The 21,365-nt window shown below is 45.1% G+C and overlaps 1 protein-coding gene across 2 annotated transcripts in view; it reads right to left on the bottom strand.

Annotated features, from left to right (window-relative positions):
• Positions 1 to 2,226: 2,226 nt before the first annotated feature.
• EMILIN2 (elastin microfibril interfacer 2) overlaps positions 2,227 to 21,365 on the bottom strand; it is a 38,486-nt gene continuing 19,347 nt past the window's right edge. Inside the window, exons 5-9 of one of the 2 annotated variants that reach the window (XM_054191310.1) lie at positions 15,293 to 15,625; positions 14,678 to 14,716; positions 8,239 to 8,370; positions 7,099 to 7,460; positions 2,227 to 6,538 (exon numbers count right to left, since the gene is read on the bottom strand). In XM_054191310.1, coding sequence (XP_054047285.1) covers positions 7,123 to 7,460; positions 8,239 to 8,370; positions 14,678 to 14,716; positions 15,293 to 15,625 — 842 coding nt within the window. In that variant the 3' untranslated portion in view covers positions 2,227 to 6,538; positions 7,099 to 7,122. Of the gene's footprint in view, positions 7,461 to 8,238; positions 8,371 to 14,677; positions 14,717 to 15,292; positions 15,626 to 21,365 lie in introns of both variants that reach the window. The other variant, XM_054191309.1, reaches the window with a different exon arrangement.

Here is a 21,365-nt window from a genome sequence, read left to right as displayed (position 1 = left end):
AACCCCCAGTGATGTCTCTGTCCCATTCCGGAGCTGCCCACGACCTCTCTAATCGTGCGGGGGCTGTAGCAAAGAATAGCAGATAGACTCCAGCGCTGCACCAGACCCTGCGGGGTATTCTTCTCGGTGGACGCGGGCGGTGGGAAGGACTGCCAGGCAAACGGCTGCGGCAGCAGCGTGGCTCGGGGGGAGAACAGATGTTGAGCCGCATGAGAGCGAGGCCTTTGCTAATGGCTTTCACGTGTAGTGCTTTGAATGGGGCACAATTAACTGTGCATTGGGTTAATTACAAGTGATGCAAAACCATCTCCTCGGGAGGGCTGCAAAAGCCTTTGCTTGTAAGGAAGTATGCCAGATAGAGATAGTTTCAACTAACCATTCATCTTTAGTCTGAATTAATCTCAGTTCTGCTTTAAGAGCTGGGTGGCTGCCAGTCTCGCCCCAGCACTGAGAGTGGGTGCGCCGCAGGTTTCCTTCCTAGCCAGTTCTTTTGTTCCAGTCTTTCCCTGCCTTCTCCTCCTTCCTGCCTCCCTGTTCTCTAACCTTCTGTTCCCCAGGTCCGACGATACTTCACGTATACCTGCTCTGGTGAGAATAAGCAACGTAGCCCGAACTGCTCAGCCTGCAACTGTCTTGAGCGGCAGGGCTTGGACAGTTGTGGTGAACAGGGCAACATCTGGCTGGTGGCCAGTCACCAGCGGTGTTCCTCAGGGCTCAATTGTAGAGCCTGAGGGTGTTCAATGTGTTTATGTATGATCTGGATGCAGGAGGTGAATGCACCATTAGCAGGTTTGCTGATGATACCAAACTGGGAGGTGCTGTTGACTCCCTTGAGGGACACGATGCCTTGCAGAGGGATCTGGATAGATTGGAGGACTGGGCAATGGGATGAAGTCTAACAAGTCCCAATGCCGGATTCTGCACCTGGGACGGAGTAATGCCAGGCAGAAGTATAGACTGGCAGAGGAGTGGCTGCAGAGCAACCCTGCAGAAAGGGATGTGGGGGTGCTGGTCGGCAGCAGCTCAATAGGAGCCAGCGGTGTGCCCTGGCAGTCAGGAGGGCAAAACACATCCTGGGGTGCATCAAACATGGTATAACCAGCCGGGCAAAAGAGGTGATTATCGCGCTGTGTTCAGCATTGGTGTGGCCTCACCTTGAGTATTGTGTGTAGTTCTGGGCCCCACAATTTAAGAGGGATACGAAGGTCCTTGAATGCGTCCAGAGGCGGGAAACAAAGCCAATGGAAGGGCTGGAAGGAATGTCTCATTAGGAGCAGCTAGGGACTTCGGGCTTGTCTACTTTGGAGAAAAGGAGGCTGAGGGGTGGCTTCATTGTTCTCTACAGCTTCCTGAGGAGGGGATGTGGAGAGGGAGGTGTTGATCTCTTCTCCCTGGGATCCAGTGATAGGACACATGGGAATGGTTCAAAGCTGCACCATAGGAGGTTCAGACTGGACATTAGGAAGCACTTAACGAGAAGGTGGTCCGACACTAGAACAGGCTTCTTGGAGAAGTGGTCCATGCCCCAAGCCTGTCAGTGTTTGAGAGGCATTTGGACAATGTCCTGAACAACATGCTTTAACTTCTGGTCAGCCCTGAATTGGTCAGGCAGTTGGACTGGAAGATTGTACATCCCTTCCAACTGAAATAGTCTGTATCTATGGGATTGTTCAGTCTGGAGAAAAGAAGGCTCCGAGGAGACCTTATAGTGGCCTACCAGTATCTTAAGGGGGGGGGTCTACAAGAAAGCTGGTGAGGGACTTTTTAGGATGTCGGGTAATGGTAGGACTAGAGGGAATGGATTAAAACTAGAGATGGGTCGATTCAGACTGGACTTTAGGAAGAAGTTCTTCACCATGACGGTGGTGAGACACTGGCACAGGTTGCCCAGAGAGGTGGTGGAAGCCCCATCCCTGGAAGCGTTCAAGGCCAGGCTGGATGGGGCTTTGAGCAGCCTGGTCTAGTGGGAGGTGTCCCTGCCCATGGCAGGGGGGGTTGTAACTGGATGATCTTTAAGGTCCCTTCCAACCCAAACCATTCTATGATTCTATTCTACTGTATTCTAGTCACCAGGAATCAGGGCACTGAATGAGCAACTAAGATGAGCGAGAACTGTTGGCAGAACTTCTGTGCACCACAAAGCCTACCTAACAGAGCTTGACGCTGAATAAACACTTAAAGTATATATGGAAGCCTGACAGAGAAGCCAGAAGCTGCAGTTTTAAAGGTGTTGGAGAGAGCAAACAATTTTGGCTCACAGTGCTGCTGCGTTCACTGAAAAGCAAAAGAGCATCAAGACATCACACAACAGGTGGGCTTTATTTGGGCATATCCGCAGTTGTTGTCCATCACACAGTTTTCTTCATGTGTCTGGATATTACTCTTTCTTTCTATACATGAATATAAGTATACACATGCATGCACAAAGCATACTCTCAAATGTTCTTTGCTGAAAAATTACAGTAATGTTTGGGGTTTTTTTACAATCAAGATAGCAAAATGGAGAAATGCCAAAACCTGCTTATGTAGTAACACGTTACAAGATGGTTTTTGAAGTCTCCCACGTACAAAGAATTGGCAGAGCTGCTCTTCTGCATCTCGTCTCGAGTCTGCAGGGTACGTTGCAGGAGGGTTGGTGCTGGCTCGAGTGCGAGTCTGTCTTGCGGTGACACGACACTGCCCCCAGGTATTCCTGGTAACGTGACAATTTGAACTCTGAGCCATTATCTGGGAGCAACTAGCAGCCAAAGCCTACCTGCCGCGCAAGCCTACAGGGAGCGCGTGTTCCTCCCGGCGCCAAGCTGAGACTGGAAACACATTTGTAGTTTTGGTTGAAATAGATCCGTTTCCACTACTGGGCCGTTAACACAAGGACTTAACTTATTCAGCAGCTAAAACTCGCTTCCGAATGCACAATGTATCTTCAGGAAACAATTCAGTCCCGATTTGAATCTCCTCATCGCAGCTGGGGAGCCCTTTCCCTTGCATTCCCAGTGCATTTTAAAGCTGCGTTGGGTGGCGCTGGGCATTCTGTTTCAAGTTGCTTTCCATTTACAGCTCGCTCTGTTTCTTTGACTATTTGTAGTTTTTCGTGACTGGCTGGATGGCTTCACCAAGCTGACTGGGGTCCCTCAGCACAAAGTTGCTGCAAGTAACCCGGCGTACATTGGAAGGATACACGGTGGAATACCATGGAAAATCCTCATTGCTTTGAGTGGTCGGTATAGCGATGTCTCCGCTGTCTCTGAAGTCTTAATAGGAAATTAAAGTAATGAGGTAGGGGTTTTTTTACATGTTTTGTGGTGAAAATTGGCATTCCTGCTTTGCTCTGAGCTTTCCTGGGCATACGACTGATTTATACATTGCTTTGTTGCCTTTCCCCATCGCTGCTCTAGGACACACTTTCCAGGTTTGGCCAGAGCAGAGGCTGTCGGCATGGCGGAGATTCTTCAGCTGTTCTGCTGCTAATGACCCGGCTACGGGAATTCACCTCTCTCACAAGCGATGCTGCCCTGGAGACTCCGCTGGTGTTGATATTTGGATGGTCCCTGAGAAACCACCTTGCCTCGTGCCTGGCCAAGGGGCTGTCAGACACACGTCTCTACGGCTTCACCTGGTACGGTTTGGTTTTCTTCCCGTTTTGCTGTGAAATGGGAGCACCTGCCACAACGGATACTGTTTTGCCTAAGAATCTCACAGTCCTCACAGACTGCATTGCAAAGCCACCTACGAGGCAGCACTGTGATTTATGAAACAGGCAGCATACCTGCCCTACAGCTCCCACCTACAGCATTATTTTTTTTGAGGCTTTCTTGGTTAACAGATGCTTCCTATTTGAGCTGGTGGATGTTTCTGGAGGTGGTAGTCAAATCACGACCCCACAGTGTGAAACGCTCCTTTCAGTGCAGGTATTTCCTCCTCCTGTTGCTGGTTCTCGCCAAAGATGCAAATGCTCCGTCAGTGGGTTGAGGGTATTCTGGAGCAAGGCTCTTGCTCCATCCTTTGAAGCCAGGCTGTTCTGTAAGGAGCAAACCCTCAGCAGGCCCATGAATGTGTCTGTGCTTGAGTCTCTTCCAGCTGCTGCTTTAATTAATGTTTTATCTGAGCAGACACTGGAGCAGAGACTGGAATTCGGGTTCCCCCTTCCCTTTGCTATTTAGGGGCTACAGCATTGTGGTCTTCCCGGCTGGGTGAATATTCCACTTTGTAAGCTCCAGGAAAATAACCTCATCAGGAGAAACTGTCCCACCTACCCTGATTACAGCAATTACCAAGGAAGTGGAAATTAAGGGTCAAGTCTCCCTCAACAAAGGCAGGAATCTAAGACAGAGGTTCCTTGTCAAAGGTCATAGCTTTAGCCCCTGCGCTGCTAGAGATGGTGGATGGGAAACTATCCCTAAAAGCTCTAAAAGGTGTCCTCAAAACACGCTGCTGAGATTGGGCCCTGCTGTGACATAGTTCAGGGAATTCTTTATACCTGCATTATAAGGGCTCGAACAATCCAGCATCGGCAGCAGCAGATCCTGGGGTACACAGGGAAGCTTTCTGGTAGAACTTTCTGGCCCTGTCCCATGAGCAGAACTGGGCTGGATTTAGAAATCTAGCGGATCGGTTAGGTTAAGAATTAGATGATACACCTTTTGCAACTCTTAGCGCTGAGCTTGCACTGCTGACTCTTAAAAATGGCTCACTTGGAGGGGGGAAAAAGAAAAAAGAAAGGAGGTGGTGTTTGCCAGCTAGGTCTCCCTAAGCGCTCAGCTCATTTTGTTTGTTTCCATGAGTCATTTTTAGAACAGGCAACAATAATCTAACAATGCTTGAGTCACACGTAGTCTTGAGCCAACTTCTTAGAGAACACAGCTTTCTTGAGAAGAGTGAAAAATATTCTAAAAGGAAAAGTGCCTCTCCAGCTTTTGTACATAATGAGAAATTATGTATTTTAAAAAAAAAAAAAAAAGTGGTTGATGTAATTGGCTTTTGAAAACACAGAAGACATTCTTTCCTGTCCTTCCCTTTCAATTTTGAGACCGAGGAAGGCATGGGACAGAGAGGGGCTGTTGAATTAAGACAGAAGAGAACTAAGTCCCCCTTGGAACAAGCCCGCGGTCGCCAACTGCACGCTGTCGCCTCACGCTCCAGCACAGGTCGAGACAAACGCGCAAGGAAACGAGACGGGGGCGACTCCCTTTGTCAAGCTGTGAAGCGCAAGCTGACTGTACATCTTTGGCTACCAAGTAGTAGTTTCGTACAGAAACAGCCTTCCTGCTACAAACTCCATCCAATCCTGGCTTTGCTTATCAGTAACACCGTCACTGCTGAAAATCAGGTGCCGAGGGATCTTCCTAATCCAGGTGCTTTAAAACCCCGCTCGCAATTTCCTTCCTGCGCTCGCGACTCGGTGTGATCCCCGCTGCACGGGGACTGACTCAGAGCTCCTCTGCGGAGGGAAAGGTTGTTCCGCCTGCTTTTCTCAAAAGCAGCTCAACTTCCAGGATGTGACAGTTTGTTGTGGGAAGGCCCCATCTCATCGCCTGGAAACCAGAGTTATTAGGGAGTATCTATTCCAAAACTAAGCAACAAAGGCGTTAAGCCTTCATCTGACCTCCTCAGATGGGAAGGGCTTCAGTCAAACCGTGCTGCGCTGCTTGGAGCGCAGGGAGTTCTTCCTTCACCTAAAGGAATTGTTTGTTCTGAGGCTATAAACAGCTGTTCTGGATTTGTAAGAAGGGAAACATACTACACAAACCACTACGATAAATACAACTCTATGTAGCGTGAACAGACTATCAAAAAGATCAGTTTATATAAGAAGCTATAGGTGACAGCTGAATAGTCCTGCTCTCAGTAAAGCACGGCTGGATTTTTTTTTTCAGCCACAGAAGAGATCAAAACGCTAACTCAAAAGAGACAAAACATCACTTTTGCTACCTCCACCGAGAAGTGGCTAGTATGAGAAATAAACTACTGTTGCCCCAAATGTGTTTATCTGTTTTTTAAGCTAAGAAAGTTGTTTCAGCCATATAAACAGATGCCGAATATTAAAACAAACCTCACTCAAGAGCACTGGTGCAGGAGGCTGCTACAACACAGGCGCAGTGCAGACAGCTGGGTTATGCATCTGACAGTATTGGATAATAAGACAATTTTTCCTCCGATTTATTTTCTACAATGCAAAAAAGACAAAACTTTCTTTTTAATGCCAATACTGTGAGAGTGCCAGAAACAAACTCTGTAAAACTTTTTTAAACTTTTCAAAATCACCAGTTTTCTTAGTTAAGCACAGACAACTTCGATTTTTATGACCTGTTTTATTCAATTTCAAGCACCAAGCTTTAATCTCAAGAGCATCACGCTTAACCGATCGTCTGGTTTTTACCGTATCAATGGAGGATAACTGTTCTAAATCTCTCAGTAGTAGCAGCTGCACCTTACGCTCGCGTCCGCCCAGTGGAAAGCAGAGGCAAGGGAAGTTTCTCCCTGCACAGCTGCTTCCATTCGACTGGAATGAGTCGCTCATCTCTTAGCGCTGCGTTTGGCCCTTAAGGTAAAAAAGAAAACTGATGCAGATAAGTATCATTTTGCTTTGCACCACGACAGTGAGCAATTGCTTTGAACAAATTGTTTATGCGAATGCACTTGACCCAACATATTATTAAATAACACAAGGACTAAGAAGTCATCAAGCCCGTCCGATGCAACCTCACTTTCTTGCCCCTGCTTGACTGAAAACATGAAAATAGCTGACCACAACTGTAAACTTCAGCAAAGATGTAAACTTTGATACACTAGGGACGACGTGATAAACTAGGGAGAAGACCGCAAAGGCAATTTAATAGGGAATAGCAAGAGCACAGTGGAAAAGTATCTATTGAGAACGTATTTGTTGTTTAACATTTGTTCTGCTTGTACGGGTAAACAAGGGCTTGGGAAGGAGTTAATTTAGCTACAGGGACACGTCTTTCGTAGCTACCTCTGGAAACGGGGGACAAGGAAAAGGTCTCAGTATAGACTATAAACCCATCACGGAAATCAAATATATAAACTGAATATATTAAAGCTTTGAATTTTATTACACTTAATTTCTTCTGAATATCTTACCCTTCTCTCCTGTTCAAGGTAAACCTAAACATGAGAAATGGAAGGATAAAGGAGAACTCCACTAAACGTGGAGTACATTTCATCAGAGTCTGTGTAGGCCAGTTTGCCTCCTGTTACGACGACATTTACTTCATCTCCTGCTTTGAGGTGAAGAACAAGGTGGAACGTCCCAGGACCACCACAGGTCCGTTTCCCCGAGTAGGGTTTGTGATACTCCAGCAGTTCCCTTCTGTACCCAGCTGTGTGGAGCTGAGCCACGCTGGCGTTGGAGACGGACAGCACTGCTTCTACATACTCATCCCTCTCCGGGGCCAGCACAGCGGTGATCAGGTAGCGCCCTTCATACGGTGATGTGAAAATGCCTGCAGAAGAGAGGCAGACTGAGCTTTTCAAAATGGAGAGACCCGATCGCTCTAAGCACGATGACAGGCATGAAGTGACATGGGTTACCCACTGCTATGTATAGGTAACTGTGACAAGGTCAGCCTGGGCAGGCGACCAACTGACAGCAGTCATGAAGGCAAAGGATTGCTGCTTTTGTGTTAGAGCCCACTGGTCCTTCAGGACATAGGCAGGTCCTGTCCACATCTGGAAACCTCCTGGCCTAAGCAGCTGCCGTGACTTAGAGCGGGGTGAAGAGGTGAGAGGCACCCACATGCTGTGCAAGTCCCCAGTAGGTCAAGGCATGCCGAACACCCTCGAGTGACACGATACGCTGCTTGAGAAGGAAGCAGCCGGCAGTGACTGCTGTTGGAGAGGCAGTATGTGTCACCTCCCTCCCTCCTCTCCCCGGGGTGACCCAGCGGGCTGAGCTGCAGTGAGGTGGGTTAGCAAGGGACCTCACCTCTGCTACCTGGGCTCAGCTGGCCTGAGGTGGGGTGAGGAGCACAACCAGCTGTGCTGGCAGAGCAGAGGTAGCGGTGACTTGGGCCTCAGTACTGCTGGGCAGTTGTGGAAAACCAGCAGTGGCAAAGAGTGTGCCTGTCCACAACCACGGAGGCTTTTACCCTGGTGTGTCGGGTTTAGAGGGGCTTCTTTTGTTTGTTCAATGCGCCAGCAAGGCCTGAGATAGCATCAAACACTGGTAACCCACGCTACTGCCCATCTAGTATCTCTGTGGGTCCATTCTTTGGCCGTTACCTGTACTGGGGTTATAATAGTCCCCGTCATTCACAAGCACTTTGTTAAAGTGAACCACGCCGACGTCGCTAGAGAAAGGCTTCTGTGTGAGCCCAGCAGAAAATGACACCAGAGAGGCTGCAGCAGCAGGTCCTAAAATGGGTAACAACATGAGTCAGAGCCGCATCAGGATGACAGCACAGCCTCTCCCTGTGATGGTTTATAATCCAGTGTCTCTGTTCCTGCACAGACTCCACTTGGACTAACCCTGTCACTTGAGGGATGCCAGAATTAGCAGAATACGTATTGCTGGCCCAGGTCCCAGGTGTCTCACCATGAAATTTATTCAGCACCATAAAATTCCCCCCTGGGCCACGGCCTCTTTTTTTTTTTTCTTTCCCCTTCTAAGGCAAAGGTACGTGTCTTGTAAATGCTGGCAGTGGAAATCCTGACACCCCTCAATTCAACAATGCTTCTGCCACGGACCTTCTTCAGGATTGAGGCTCCCCGTGGACATGTCTGCTCTGCGTCCCTGTCACAATGCAACAGGAGTGATAAGGCGTACAGCTCGTGCCAGCTTTCCTCATCACGCTGAGAAGCTGCGCACAGCTTAGATCTCTTACCTTCACTGCTGAAGGGTAGGGAAAACAGCTACAAGAAATAACATTTTGGTATTAAAGCAAAGAGAACCATCACTAGGGCTTTTCTCTCTTGCACTTCTCTTTTCACTCCACAATTTTTTTTTCTTTTCTCAGCAGATCAAACAGACACTTAGGTATTTTATAATGGCTATCTGCTTACTAGCTAAATGCTGCTGTTGGACTAAATACAATTTGGACAATTAAGACAAATTTTTACTTTTAACAGACTGACTTAATGACAAGTCTTTAGTGATCAACCACGTGTTAGTCCCATTTTAGTTCCCTTCCCTCTAAACTTTTCCCCTAAGGCAGGAACACTGCTAGAAGTAGTCAAGTCTTGTTGCTTTGGTCAGCAATTAGGTAAACAACGAACACACTTAAAGTTGTCCTCAGTTGCTCTTTCTGTTCTAGACTGTTCAGGTTAGGATCCATGTCATCTCCATGTTGTTTCACCCCTGCTCCTTCTTCTGCCTTCCTTAAAATGTATGTTTGGTTTTCTCCTTCTCTCAATCTGAGATGCCCACCAGCAACCAAAGTTCAATTCAGATTATATCCCTTAAAAATTGAAGTTAAAAAGTGACAAAACTTCATCTAAAATGTGGATATACAAACGTTCTGCTACATTCTGCTATCCTTTTTTTTTTCTTCCTGAATTACTTGGCATGGGAAGGGTGGGAGGGGAAGGCGAGGGGAAGGCAAGGGGAAGACATGCCTGCAACCTCAGAAATGGCAAATAACTACCTTGGTTTCCCTCAGGGGCTAGTAACCAGCTGCCTCACGTATCTTTGGAAATCTCCTTATTCAGTATTTTGTCTCACGCTCAGAAAACAGACAGAAGCCCTTCTTCATTACTCCTACCTGCCAGTGTGCCTGCAGGTGCTCCCGTGAGCTAAGATGAGGTTATTTGAAAGGATCAAAATTAATTGCAGGAAGTCTACTTACTTAGACACCTTCTGTAAAGCTCCACCACCTTAATACCACGCTACTTACAGAAAGCATCCCTTTGTATTCGCAGCTTACCCTGAGACTCAAATCAACTGAAAATGCACCTTCAACTACGTTCTTGTTGGCTCACTTGGAAAGGTTTCTCTACCCTGCAGTCATACTGCATAAACGGCAGAAACTATTTGCTGCCTACCCAGAAACTCTGTCCTCTCCGTTTGCAGCAGCTACAATTCTGTTCAGGTTGGCATCATGTGGATAAGGGAGCAACTCCTGCCCTGGCTCCCCATGCTTCCTTCAAGATTCTCCTGCTCTAATTGCTAGAATAGTTATTAGAGTTTGCTGCTGAAATTGCTTCAGATCTGCGGCCTAGTTTAACACATCATCTGAGTTTGTCCAAAGGAGAAATCTTAGAGCCCTCTAAATATCCTCTGCATCAGTTTAGTGGGCAATATAAGGAGACGCAGGAAAGCTGCAACATCTCTATGCTCTCTTACCCTCCTCCCTGCTTCCAGCTGGAATTGTGCCTGTTTGAAGCTTTCACAAGTCCTACCGACAGCTCTCAGCAGGGCTTCTGCAGAACCTTACAGAGAGGTGAACCACCTTCTCTTACGTGTCCCCACTTGCAAACACGCTTCTTCATGCAAAGACCAAAGTTCAGCTTCTCTAGGCAAGGTCCAGGCTTGGAAACTGCTTTCACTTAAGCAGTCAGCGTTGTGGAATTATAAAAATCAGGAAGAAATTTTAAAGCATTTAAAAGCTGGGAACCACATGCACAGCTCTGATGAAGAAACTGCTAGGCAGACAAAAAGTTTCACAAAAGATTCAACCACAGTTTTAAAGCTTCTGGGGGAGGAAAAAACTCTTTGACTTCAGTATTCAAGGTTTCACTTGAGATATATATATATACACACACACAAGCAGGATCAGGTATGTGTACTAATGGCAATCTAAGCTAGTATAATGCATTCTGGGGAGACCACAGAAGATACATGGGTGGCCTTTGTTCAGTTACATCTACTTCCACCCATCTGCTAGTTGTATTTCGGTTCTCCACCTCCCTTTTGACTTCCCAGCACAGTTCATGCCTCCCACAGAGCCCAAGGGCCAGAAGCAGAAAAAGAACAGAAAAATCAAGCAAAACAAAACAATGTCAACATTTGCCATCAAGACGAAAGGAGAAAAAAAAATAACAGTGTGATGGTGCTGCTGACAATTACTCAGCAACTGGAATGAGGACTCTTCAAGAATCTACACAGAAGAGAGAGACCATAAGTATGTAATTTGTTTGTCAGTATGCACTTATGACATGGCAGGAGTAGGGAGGATATGCCAGATTTCCTCTGCTTGGCCAGTACTCCTAAATCTAAATGAGGGTGAAGCGCATAATTTCAGTTAGAGCAAATGGGACAAATACCAGCAGTTTATCACCTCCTTGACTTTTTTTAACTCCTCAGTTTGACCCTAACACATGTCGTTTTCAGGGACATTCCCTCTGCTTATGGTTTGGCCATGCCGTAAGTGCCACACTGATTTCCAAAAGCCAGTGTTCAACAAAGCTGGGACCATTAGCTCTGCCCTGCTAAGTCACAGTGTTTCTGATGCAGAAGATAACTCACTCGGTGCATTATGAGGACACAGCTGTTTTTCTCCTGAGTTTGTTAGTAACAGTTCTTCCTGTTCTTACAACTGTCGTGGTTTGTCCTCAAACCAGGACAACAACTCTTCCCTTTCACATCGCAGCAAAAGAAGGTTTGCCCTAGTACTTACCTCCTGCTCCTTACACAAATAACCATCTCCTATGCCACCCTTCAGCACGCTTCTGTGAATTGAGCTTGTTCTTTCATGCAAAGAGCAGCAAAACACAACCACTAGTGCAACTGAGGATGATCCTATGTTCTCTACCTCAAAGTCAGCAAAGATGCTTTTCCCCTGTGATGTGCACTAACAAGAATACTGCTCCCTGTCCAATAATCAACAGAAAGAGCTAAACATGCAGCAGAATCCGTCAGAAGCATGGCAGAGTAATTTACGTATTCAGTAAATTCTTCCTTCAAATCAAGGACCACCTACAACATAAATCTTGTATCCCAATAAACCTCATGCCTTTAAATTTGAAACATGCCCTACAGGCTAGCTCCCTCAAGTCCCGTGGAGAAAGTGAAGATGGCTGAGTATCAGACAAGTAAGAACAATAAAAAAGCCGAAACCAAAATTAGCCCTTTATCTGCACAGATACATAGAGCAGCGTTGGCACAGTGACACAGTGTTTCGTTTAGAGAGGAGCCACCACGCTCCCTTGGAGCTGCAGGGTTAAGGACACGAGCAACACTGCATGAAGGGGGAGGGCGCGGAAGGCAATTTGTGCTTTCAGGGAATTTTTTTCACTGTGACCCTCCGTACACTGATCAGAACGTCCAAATCCTCTTCTTGGCTCTGTCCTTGCCTAATTGTGTGACCTGGGATCTTACATGCGTTTTCTCATCAGTTCCCAGACCAGTTCACCAGCCAATTCATTACTTCTGCTCTGCAATTTTCTTTGCTCCAGCAAACAAAAATTCTCGTAACTGTAAAATTGCCATGCTTCAATAGTATTTGGTGCTGATGTTTCTTTAAATAACCACTGGTTCAACTCTTTCTGTATTAAAAGGGATTAGGTGGATGCACTTAAGTCCTGACACTTAACTCAACTTTGTCATAAACTCCTTGTCTGTGAAAATAGAGCAAATATGTAACATTGTGCCTTACGCTCTCTCATTAATACTTCTGAGTCCTTGAAGATATTTACCTACATCGTTACATTGTGAGATGCATGCAAACAGATAACTAATGAATCTGAAAAACTCCAGAAATGCTTTGGTAATTGAAAGTATGCAAATCGTGCCTCAGCATTCAAGAAGAGCACTAAAGTGGGATAGTTTAATCCCAGAGGACGGAGTTGGAACCCTCAACTTCTTCCTGAGCAGTGCTTTTATACAACAAAAGCTATTCAGAAACAGAAATGAAAGGGACTACTCAGATGGCCAGTTTAATAGTACAAGCTTCTTATTTTAGGAATTATAGTACAAGAAGGTCTGATCTTCTTTCAAATTTAAACTTCAGTATCACAAAATGTACTGGGTGAAGACTGGCAAAGACCTCAACTATGGTCCTGCACGAATTAGATATTAAGGACTCCTTGATGCCTTATGTAAACATTAAGTTCCTCTTCCAATAAGCCAAAAATCTTCCCTTCCCCAGCTGTTAATTTCTACAACACTATTAACTGCTGTATTCTGCCCCAGAACGCTCTTTCTTTGTTGTTTATAAGCAGACATTGGTGATTAGGGACAGTGGATGTAAATGCTCTAACTCCACAGAAGTCTAACAGCTATTTGCACCATCCTTCCCCCTCTGTTTTCTATGACTGTACCTTGCCATTGGGGTCTGCAAGGCATTTGGGGGGAAGTTACAGGGCCGATCAGCAGGTGTATCTTATATTTAGATAGGTCTTCAGGGGCACGGACCAGGAAAAGGAACTCCTTGGTCCAGCCCACCTCTCTCTGGGTCCCAGGATGATAACGTTTCTTTGCAACATGTTCCACCAAGCAGCAAACAGGCGCGCTGCCTGCTACGCCCTGCCTTTTCAATACTTTTAACATACACCTACTGTTTCACACGGTTTTAGCATAAATTTATTAAAATACTGCTGTCTATAAACAGCAATAGGCTGTACAAAATGGAAGAAACCCCCCAGGAAATCCATTTATCACAGAAATCTAGACATCTATGTTGGCTTTGCTGGCATCAAGGTAAACAAACATTTCCTTACTTCTCATCCTCTTCCAGAAGCCTTATCTACTGCTGCTTGTTCTTACCACCACAATCCTCAAATGCAAAAAGACTGCTTTAAGGCTATGACAGATTTTTAATTATAAAGTATAAATACCAGAATTACAGTTTGATCTCTTTACAACTCTTTTTGTCAGTCCCCAGACCAGCCTTCAGGATGTTTATCTGTGATTTTGTTAGGGCCATCAAACTAAGTCCCAAGGGCAGGATTTTGGATGCCATAAAGCCCTAATGTTTTATTTTCATCTATTTTTCATGTTTCCTCAACAAATTTAGATTAAATCATTCTTCCTGAAGAGGGTGTGGGAATATTCGCTTTGATCCCGAATACTAATCCCCAGGGTTTGATAATATCTTGAGTATGAAGCTGTAGGGCTGGCAGCACCCAATCAATGTATTTATTGAGGCCGACTAGCCTGTCTCACACAAGGTTTATACCTGTTTATCATACAAATCCATAAATGAACTGTTATATTAAAAATTATAAATAATAAAAAATCCCCTACCAAACCAAGAAAACTGCATTTTGAATCTTTTGAATCCGTGGTTGTCAGTGGGAGCGCTCCTGCTTTCACTGAAGTCAGGAACAGGAGCCCTCGTGACTCTAACAAAGCCAGGAACACCTCCACAAGGAGGACAAGCTCAGGCACTAGCTCACATACTAACAGTGCTTCAAGATACTAGTCTTGGCCTTATTCATATCTTATTAAGGTAATCAGAAAGAAATATACTTCTTTTCACTTAAAAAAAAGTTCAGTACTGACACTTGCTAGGAAATAGAAACCCTTTGTGTTTAAAAAAATCACCGAAGTAACAGTAACAAAAAATTAATTAGTTTTCAAAACCTAAAAAACCTCCTATTTTCCTCCACATGAAGGATGTGAATTAATTTGTAATGCTTAGGTACAGCAAAAATCTGTCAGATTTTCCTCAATGCTAAACTTCAAATACTAAAAATCAACACTTTCTCTCAACCGTGACTTTCCAGGGACTGAAATAAAGATTGAGTACCTGCGTAAAGAATTTCTAGGAAACAACTGCCTTACCTTGTGAGTCTGTGGTAGGAGGAGATAACTTTGGATATCCTACAAAAGAAAAGTAGTATGTGTGACACAGTACATAATAGAGTCCTTTATGACAAAGTATCACTGCAGTCTTCTAAAAAGCATTCTTTGTTACTGAACAGCAACTTACCAAAATAGCTACCGAACAGCAACTCGTATGAAACGTTCAATTATTGTTAAACTGGGGTGGTCGTGGCAAAGAAAACCAAATTCTTATTGTAACGTACTAAATCCACTGGCAAGCACTATGGCAAGAAAAAAAGTAAGTTTCCCTAGTGGCAAAGACTGATGTAGTTACCAAGGATTTTACATCAGCCCTGTTGACCTCATGCTTTGTGCAGCCTTGGCAAAGGCAACAAAACTGGCACTGAAGTAGTTTCCCCTACTTCTGCAGCCAGCTGGAGGCTGCAAAGGCCCACTCACAGATCACCTCTGCCATAAGTCCATTCCCAACAGCAATAGCTATAACGGGCACCCACGAAAGGCTGAAAGGTGGTTGTTGAAGCGTAACAGATCTCAATGTCACCCCTCTAGCAAGACCTGGCATGTCCATTGCACTTAGACGGGAGTAATTCACCATTAGTTTGGTTCTCTCACCTGGGGCTCCAGCATACCCTTCAGCAATGGGCATGGTACTTTGACCAGCCTGACCATCTGCACTTCTGAGCCGCCCTCTCCCTGACATTAGAACAGTGCCAGGAGGCCCTGCCTCTCCAGTCTCCAAGATGATCCCGGTTGTTCCAGGCAGAAACGGCACAACTCCTGACCCTGGCAGCACTGGGCGCAGAGGAGGTCTTGGCTGCGGTGGCTGGAGGGGAGTCCTCTGTCGCGGGGGTTGTATCCTTGGCCTTGATGGCAGCAGGGATATGCCAGGCTGGGGCTGCAGGGGTGGTCTTGGTGGCAACGGCTGCCGTGGTACTTCTGATCGCCCTTTGAAATGATAAAAGAAAAGGAAAGATACAGAATTTGAAATGATAAAAGAAAAGGAAAGATACAGAATTATTCACCCAAAATAGTATATAAAATATTCATATTTTTGTAAAAAACCTTTAAAATAAAACAGGACTCAATTTGAGGCCACCCATCCCCTCAGACCCAAGACTGCACTGGCAAAACTCTGTTCCACTCCTGCAGTACTACAGATTCCCCTCTTTCCTGTGACGCAAGGAAAGGAATGAAGACAGCCTGGAGATGGGACAAGCAGCAGTCAAATAACCCGTGAACACTCACCCGCTAGTCCTGCTTTGACTTTCTGCACCCAGCGGGCTGTCTATCACACCTATTCCCACCGGTGCCTTCACCTCCATCGTGTCCTCTCTCTCTACCTTCATTTCAGTTCTCCTGAACCCCTTACCGCCCACCACTCCTACTTTCAACTCTGCGTTCACACAACACCTAGCACAAGGCTGACCCTTTAGCAGTACCATAAAGAAAAGTATGCATAGCAAAAAACCTGAGTAAATGTACACCGACTCACAGATTATTTTTTTCCCTACTTTGAAAAGCAATGAACTTAAAATTCCAAGTATTCTCATTACTAATATTTTCTGACAAAGACGGCAGAAGCCTAGGATATAATCTACCAGAAAAACCTTTATTGTTTGAAGAAAAGAGATACCCATTAAAAGACTTTTCCAGTAGGGCAGCCAACACATACGACATCGGGGTTGAACAGTGCTGACATGGTTACATTTGTGTATCTGGTCCAGTTCTAAGCCCTTTAAAGGATTTACAGCTTATTCCTAAAAATGAAGTCCTAGATGACAAGAATGAACTTGAATTACATCTACATTAAGAACGTGAATTCACAGCTGCGTAGATTTCAGCAAAGGCAATGACAGCTTTTACACAGAATAACCAGAGTTTCACTCTAAATTCATCATTAGCATTGGTTATTTTGGTTGCATTTTGAGACTAAAGCGTGGCTTTAGGTGCAGGGATGGGAGTGAGTTTCTGGGGAAATGGACAAACATCCCCTTGCAAATTTATCTGATGCAAGTCATCGCACCAGAGATGCTTGCCATGGTCCACAGTGGAGACCACTGCTCCGAGGTCTCAGTGGTGAGAATGAAGAGCACTTCAATTCATCACAGTCTAAAATCAGCCTGGGTAAATTCATCAGTGGCTAGGGCTACACCGAATGGCTATGCCTAGAGGCAGACATGGTGTGAGGCTTACCCTGGCTCTGCTGCACAGCTGGGGACCCCCAGGAGGGCCTTACGCTGAGCCTCTGGGCTAGAGAGCTTACAACCAAGTCATGCAGGTATTGTCTGCAACGCACGGCTGGGGTCCAGACGGTGTTGCTGGCAACCCACGTGCTGTTTCGTGACTACTTGACACCTGCACTTTACTCTTGTGAATCTCGTTTCTTGTTTTCAGTCTCATAAAAAGTCCACATAAGCCTTCCAGAACACCAAGAGGCTGTCTGAAGTCATAGTCTTGCACCACCTGCATTCATGTGCTAGGCACGCCTGCTAGAAAAAAAGTCTTCCTCAGCTTTGCTGGCTGACTTTAACTCTCATGAGAATCAAAAGTTGTATAAGCAATGCACCACTGAAGCTCACTCGGTAACGCTATCCACAAGGCACAGGACCAAGGAGTGAAATTTTCACTTTATACAGATGAAAATTATCTTCGTAACAATCCCAGGATTAAAAAAAAATCTTATAAAAATTTTCAAAAAAAGGCTTAAAGTATCAAAGTGAACTGTTTAACAGAGTTGTTAACTTAGCGAGACATCTTCTGTCCACAGTGGCAAAGGTTTAGACCTTCAACTAAGATCTTCAGATTAACCTAATTTAAAACACAAATTGGCAAAATACGTTATCTTGGGATGCACGTACTTGTCATTTCTCTAGTCAATTGAGCTGAGCTTTATTAAGACAACAACTGGAGCTGACAGAGTGAAAGTGAATATATTTCTCTGCTTACTTTTCTAAACCTTTAAAAAACAACCAACAGCTCAAATCCTCAAATCCCGTGTCCTGTGCAAACTGCTTCCTTGCATGCAACATCAATATTCAGAATTGTCCAACTACATCTCCATAAAGTCAAATCCAAAATTACCTGCCTAAAGCTCAACTTGAAGTGCCAGTAATCAGAGATGTGTGGTTTGAGAGGGATCTGGTCTGCCATCTTTGCCGACCTTTTTGGCCTCTTCTACTGAGATGCATCATAGCAAGAGAAAGCACCAATAAATCACTAAACAAGGTGATAACGCTGGAGCCACCCCATCCTGATGCCAAATTCCGTAACACGTGTTTTCAATTCACAAGGCAACGAGAAAATGAACCCCCAACGAAGGCTGGGGTGAATCTAGCTGGACCTGCTTAAGCTTTGCTGAGCAGTGGACAAGCCAGAAATCTTCCCCATCATCTTCCCATCTACCGGGGAAGGCAAAGAGCAGAGCTGAGATCATTCTACAGCTGAGAACAGTAACACTGCACTCAGCAGCGGCGTCCTTGCTGCTCTGGTTGTCATCACTGGTGTAAGTGACAACTCGGTTACCATGTCAGGCAACAGCTTCTGCTCTCAGGTGCCCATCCGCAACTGAAACAGAAGGAGAGGTTTCCCTCCTCAGTTGAAAATAAGAATGCTTTTGTACCCCTCCTCCTTAAAAGTGTTTTGGGTTTTTTTTTTGTTTGGTTTTTTTTTTCCCCAGTTTATTCAACTAGGCAGCTTTAACCTGCAATTTACTTCACTGAAGGAGGAATGACTTGCTGAGAAGGAAGACAAGCAGGGACCTGGATGCACGAAGCAGGTGTATCTTTGGGGTGCGTCTGTTTCTAGTATTGTTCTGCCCTGATCACGCTCTCCTCAGCCCCCAAAACACACAGAAACAAAGTGAGTAAAGGAATATGTGACTGCACTCACAAGAAGCCAAAAAAGACCTGACTTGAATTTTCCTATATAGACACCAAAGGGATTTGACAACTACGTTACATTTTGCACAAGCTCATAGGGATCCTAGAGGAATTGACTATATGACTCTCTTATTTGTGCTACAACACTAAGATTTTATGTTGCCTTTTATCGATGCAGTGATGTAGAGCATACATTTGGTTTCTTAGACAGTAACTTCAGCAGACAACATTTAACTGTTGCTTTCAAAACCCTGCTACAGAGACAATTACAAGAGGAATTGCAGTTCAGGTCAAGTAACCGTAACCAAAGCAAACTGCACTCCCAGCGCGGTATCTGGCTGCAAGACCACACTTCTGACTCCTGGAAAACTTCATGAATCTGTATGAATAGGCAGTAAGTTAAAAGCAATCACTAACTTCAAGATTGCTTTCAATTTCGTGCCATTTGAAGAGCACACGTTCCTGCAGAGATGCACAGGGTGCAATGAGAACAACAAATTACCCTACCAGATGTGGAGGTGGGGGCAATCACCATTTAAGGTGGACAAAGAGCTGCTGGATTACATTACCTTGGGAAGCACATTGTCCCCCATGAGCTCAGAGCAGACCACCGCCTGCCCTCGCCACCGCCTTGTGTATGGGAATGGCAGGACGTCGTGCTATCTTCACCAGAAAACGTAACAACTAAAATACGGGTCCAGTTTCTGGGTCTGTATCTGACGTATTGTAATTCACTAACGTGGCTTGTTAGTTTGGACTGAAGCACTTCAAACCCCCTAATAAAAAATTTGGAAGAAAACACAGCCATATTCCTAAGATCAGAGTCATTTCACTTTGCTCAGGTTTACAGTGTGCTGTGCTTACACTGCTTGATAAGATTTTATGTTGTTTTTCTTGCAACGTATCCTTGCCTTACTGCCCTCAACAACTGTTATTAGTAACAAATTTGTTTCTGTTTTGGCCTTTCCAAAGTCAAATGACATCATTTGAATGCTACGATATGCTGGCAAATAGTGCATAAGAAACTCAACACCGATCTACAGCCAGGACTGAAAATCGTCTTTTCAAATGATGTTGGTATCAGAGACGATGCTGTAGATCAGGGACATAAAAACAGTTAAAGCCATACGCAATTCACGTTAACAGGGTTCCCAAACTACTTCCAAAAAAGGCTCTTTTGCCAAAATCTTCCTGCAACTCCAGCCATCAAAACTTACTTGGACTGCTGTGCCAGACAGTGTTATTGTAATTGGAAACATTTGGGGATTGATGTGTGTGCTTCACGAATCCTTTGGGGGCCAGAGGCACCCCACGGCAGGGAGGGATGCTCAGAGGGCCTGCACCCCGGCAGCCGCAGCAGCGTCCTTCCACGGACCTTTGTCATCCGATGGTGGATGAAGAGCTCTGCCCCGGAACAGCGTTACGCTATGGAAACCCGGGCGCACTGAGGTTTTTAATGCTTTACAACATTGTAAAAGGGGTGGATAAATACAACTCATGAGGCCACTCGAACACCTGCTTTAAATAGCAGGAGGAAGATTACTGTGTGTATCTTGGACCTTTCTCCATTGTTGGTCCCTAGTGCAAATTTATTTTTGGCAAGATGGATGAGAAATAGGATTACATAGATACATCATCCTGCATTTTAATGGGGACTGGGTCTGCTTTCGCAAGATCTAGGGACGAAGGTCCTAACCCTATTGAATTTAAGTCAAGATTTCACCAAAAGAAATATCTGAGAATTACAGACCCCCTGCTTTATCCTTCACTTTTTCCTTTAAAGGAAGACAAAGGTATTGTTTTTTAATTTCGCACAAGAACGTCTCACCTGCAGTATTTGTGTCAAATACTGCAATACATTTGGTTTTAAACAACTAAACACTCGGAACAAACACATTTATCACAGGCTTTCAACTCTCCGGCTTGGAGTAAGAAGGATACTCTTCCCTGCAGGAATTACTTTCAGACCTTTAATGAAGCACAACTTGTCTATTCAAGCAAAAACGCTCACAGTCCTGCATCTTATCTCCCCCAGCCACCACCAGCTGCAACAGCCCAGGGGCTTCTCCCTCAGCACCACTTCTTCTGGTTTAGGGCCAGTCACAGAAACCAGCCTCTTATTTATCTCGCACGTGCACAGAATTAAAACCAGAAGCATCAAACAACTTAAGAGTGCAGTTTCAAACCAGTCTCCAATTCCTATGGTTTTGCATCATGCTACCAGAAACAGGAACTCAGCTTCCTTCTGTAAACTTTGTCTCTCTCAGAAAAACAACCCATTGCTGAAATTTGGAGCAAGAACCGCAGAGGGAACTGAGTGGCATTTGGCAAGGTCTCTAAACCTTCAGGGCACGGTTTACCAACATGCTGAGGTTACCATTTCATAGCATTTTGAGCCAAAGGGAACGTGCCTCTGCTTCTCAGCCACTTAAATGCAAACTTTAAACCACCTAGAAGTAGATTTGAACTCACACGTTGGGCTACCAACAGAAGTGGCTGAGGTGTGAAAACATTGCCAGCTGGGGTGTGCACCTATTGCCAACTTGCCAACTACGTTGTGGGAACACAAACTTCTGGGAGAGCTATGAAGCAGAGGTCTTGTATTGCCACACCAACATATGCCAGAGCTTGTTTGCGAAAGTCCTAAATCAAAGAGTTGGTGCTGAATTATAATCATGAGCTTAGGCTAAGAACAAAACTTACAGGGAATCTTTTTTTATCATAAATTTGAATTCCTTTGACCTCATTTTTCTCCATTTACTTTTCAGTTTCCCCTGAGGAATCAAGAATAATCTCACACAACAAAA

The sequence above is a fragment of the Rissa tridactyla genome, chromosome 2 (assembly GCF_028500815.1).
Source record: "Rissa tridactyla isolate bRisTri1 chromosome 2, bRisTri1.patW.cur.20221130, whole genome shotgun sequence".
Classification (NCBI taxonomy): Eukaryota; Metazoa; Chordata; class Aves; order Charadriiformes; family Laridae; genus Rissa; species Rissa tridactyla.
Note: the sequence above shows the minus strand (reverse complement) of the source record. Positions and strands in the feature narration are given on the sequence as shown.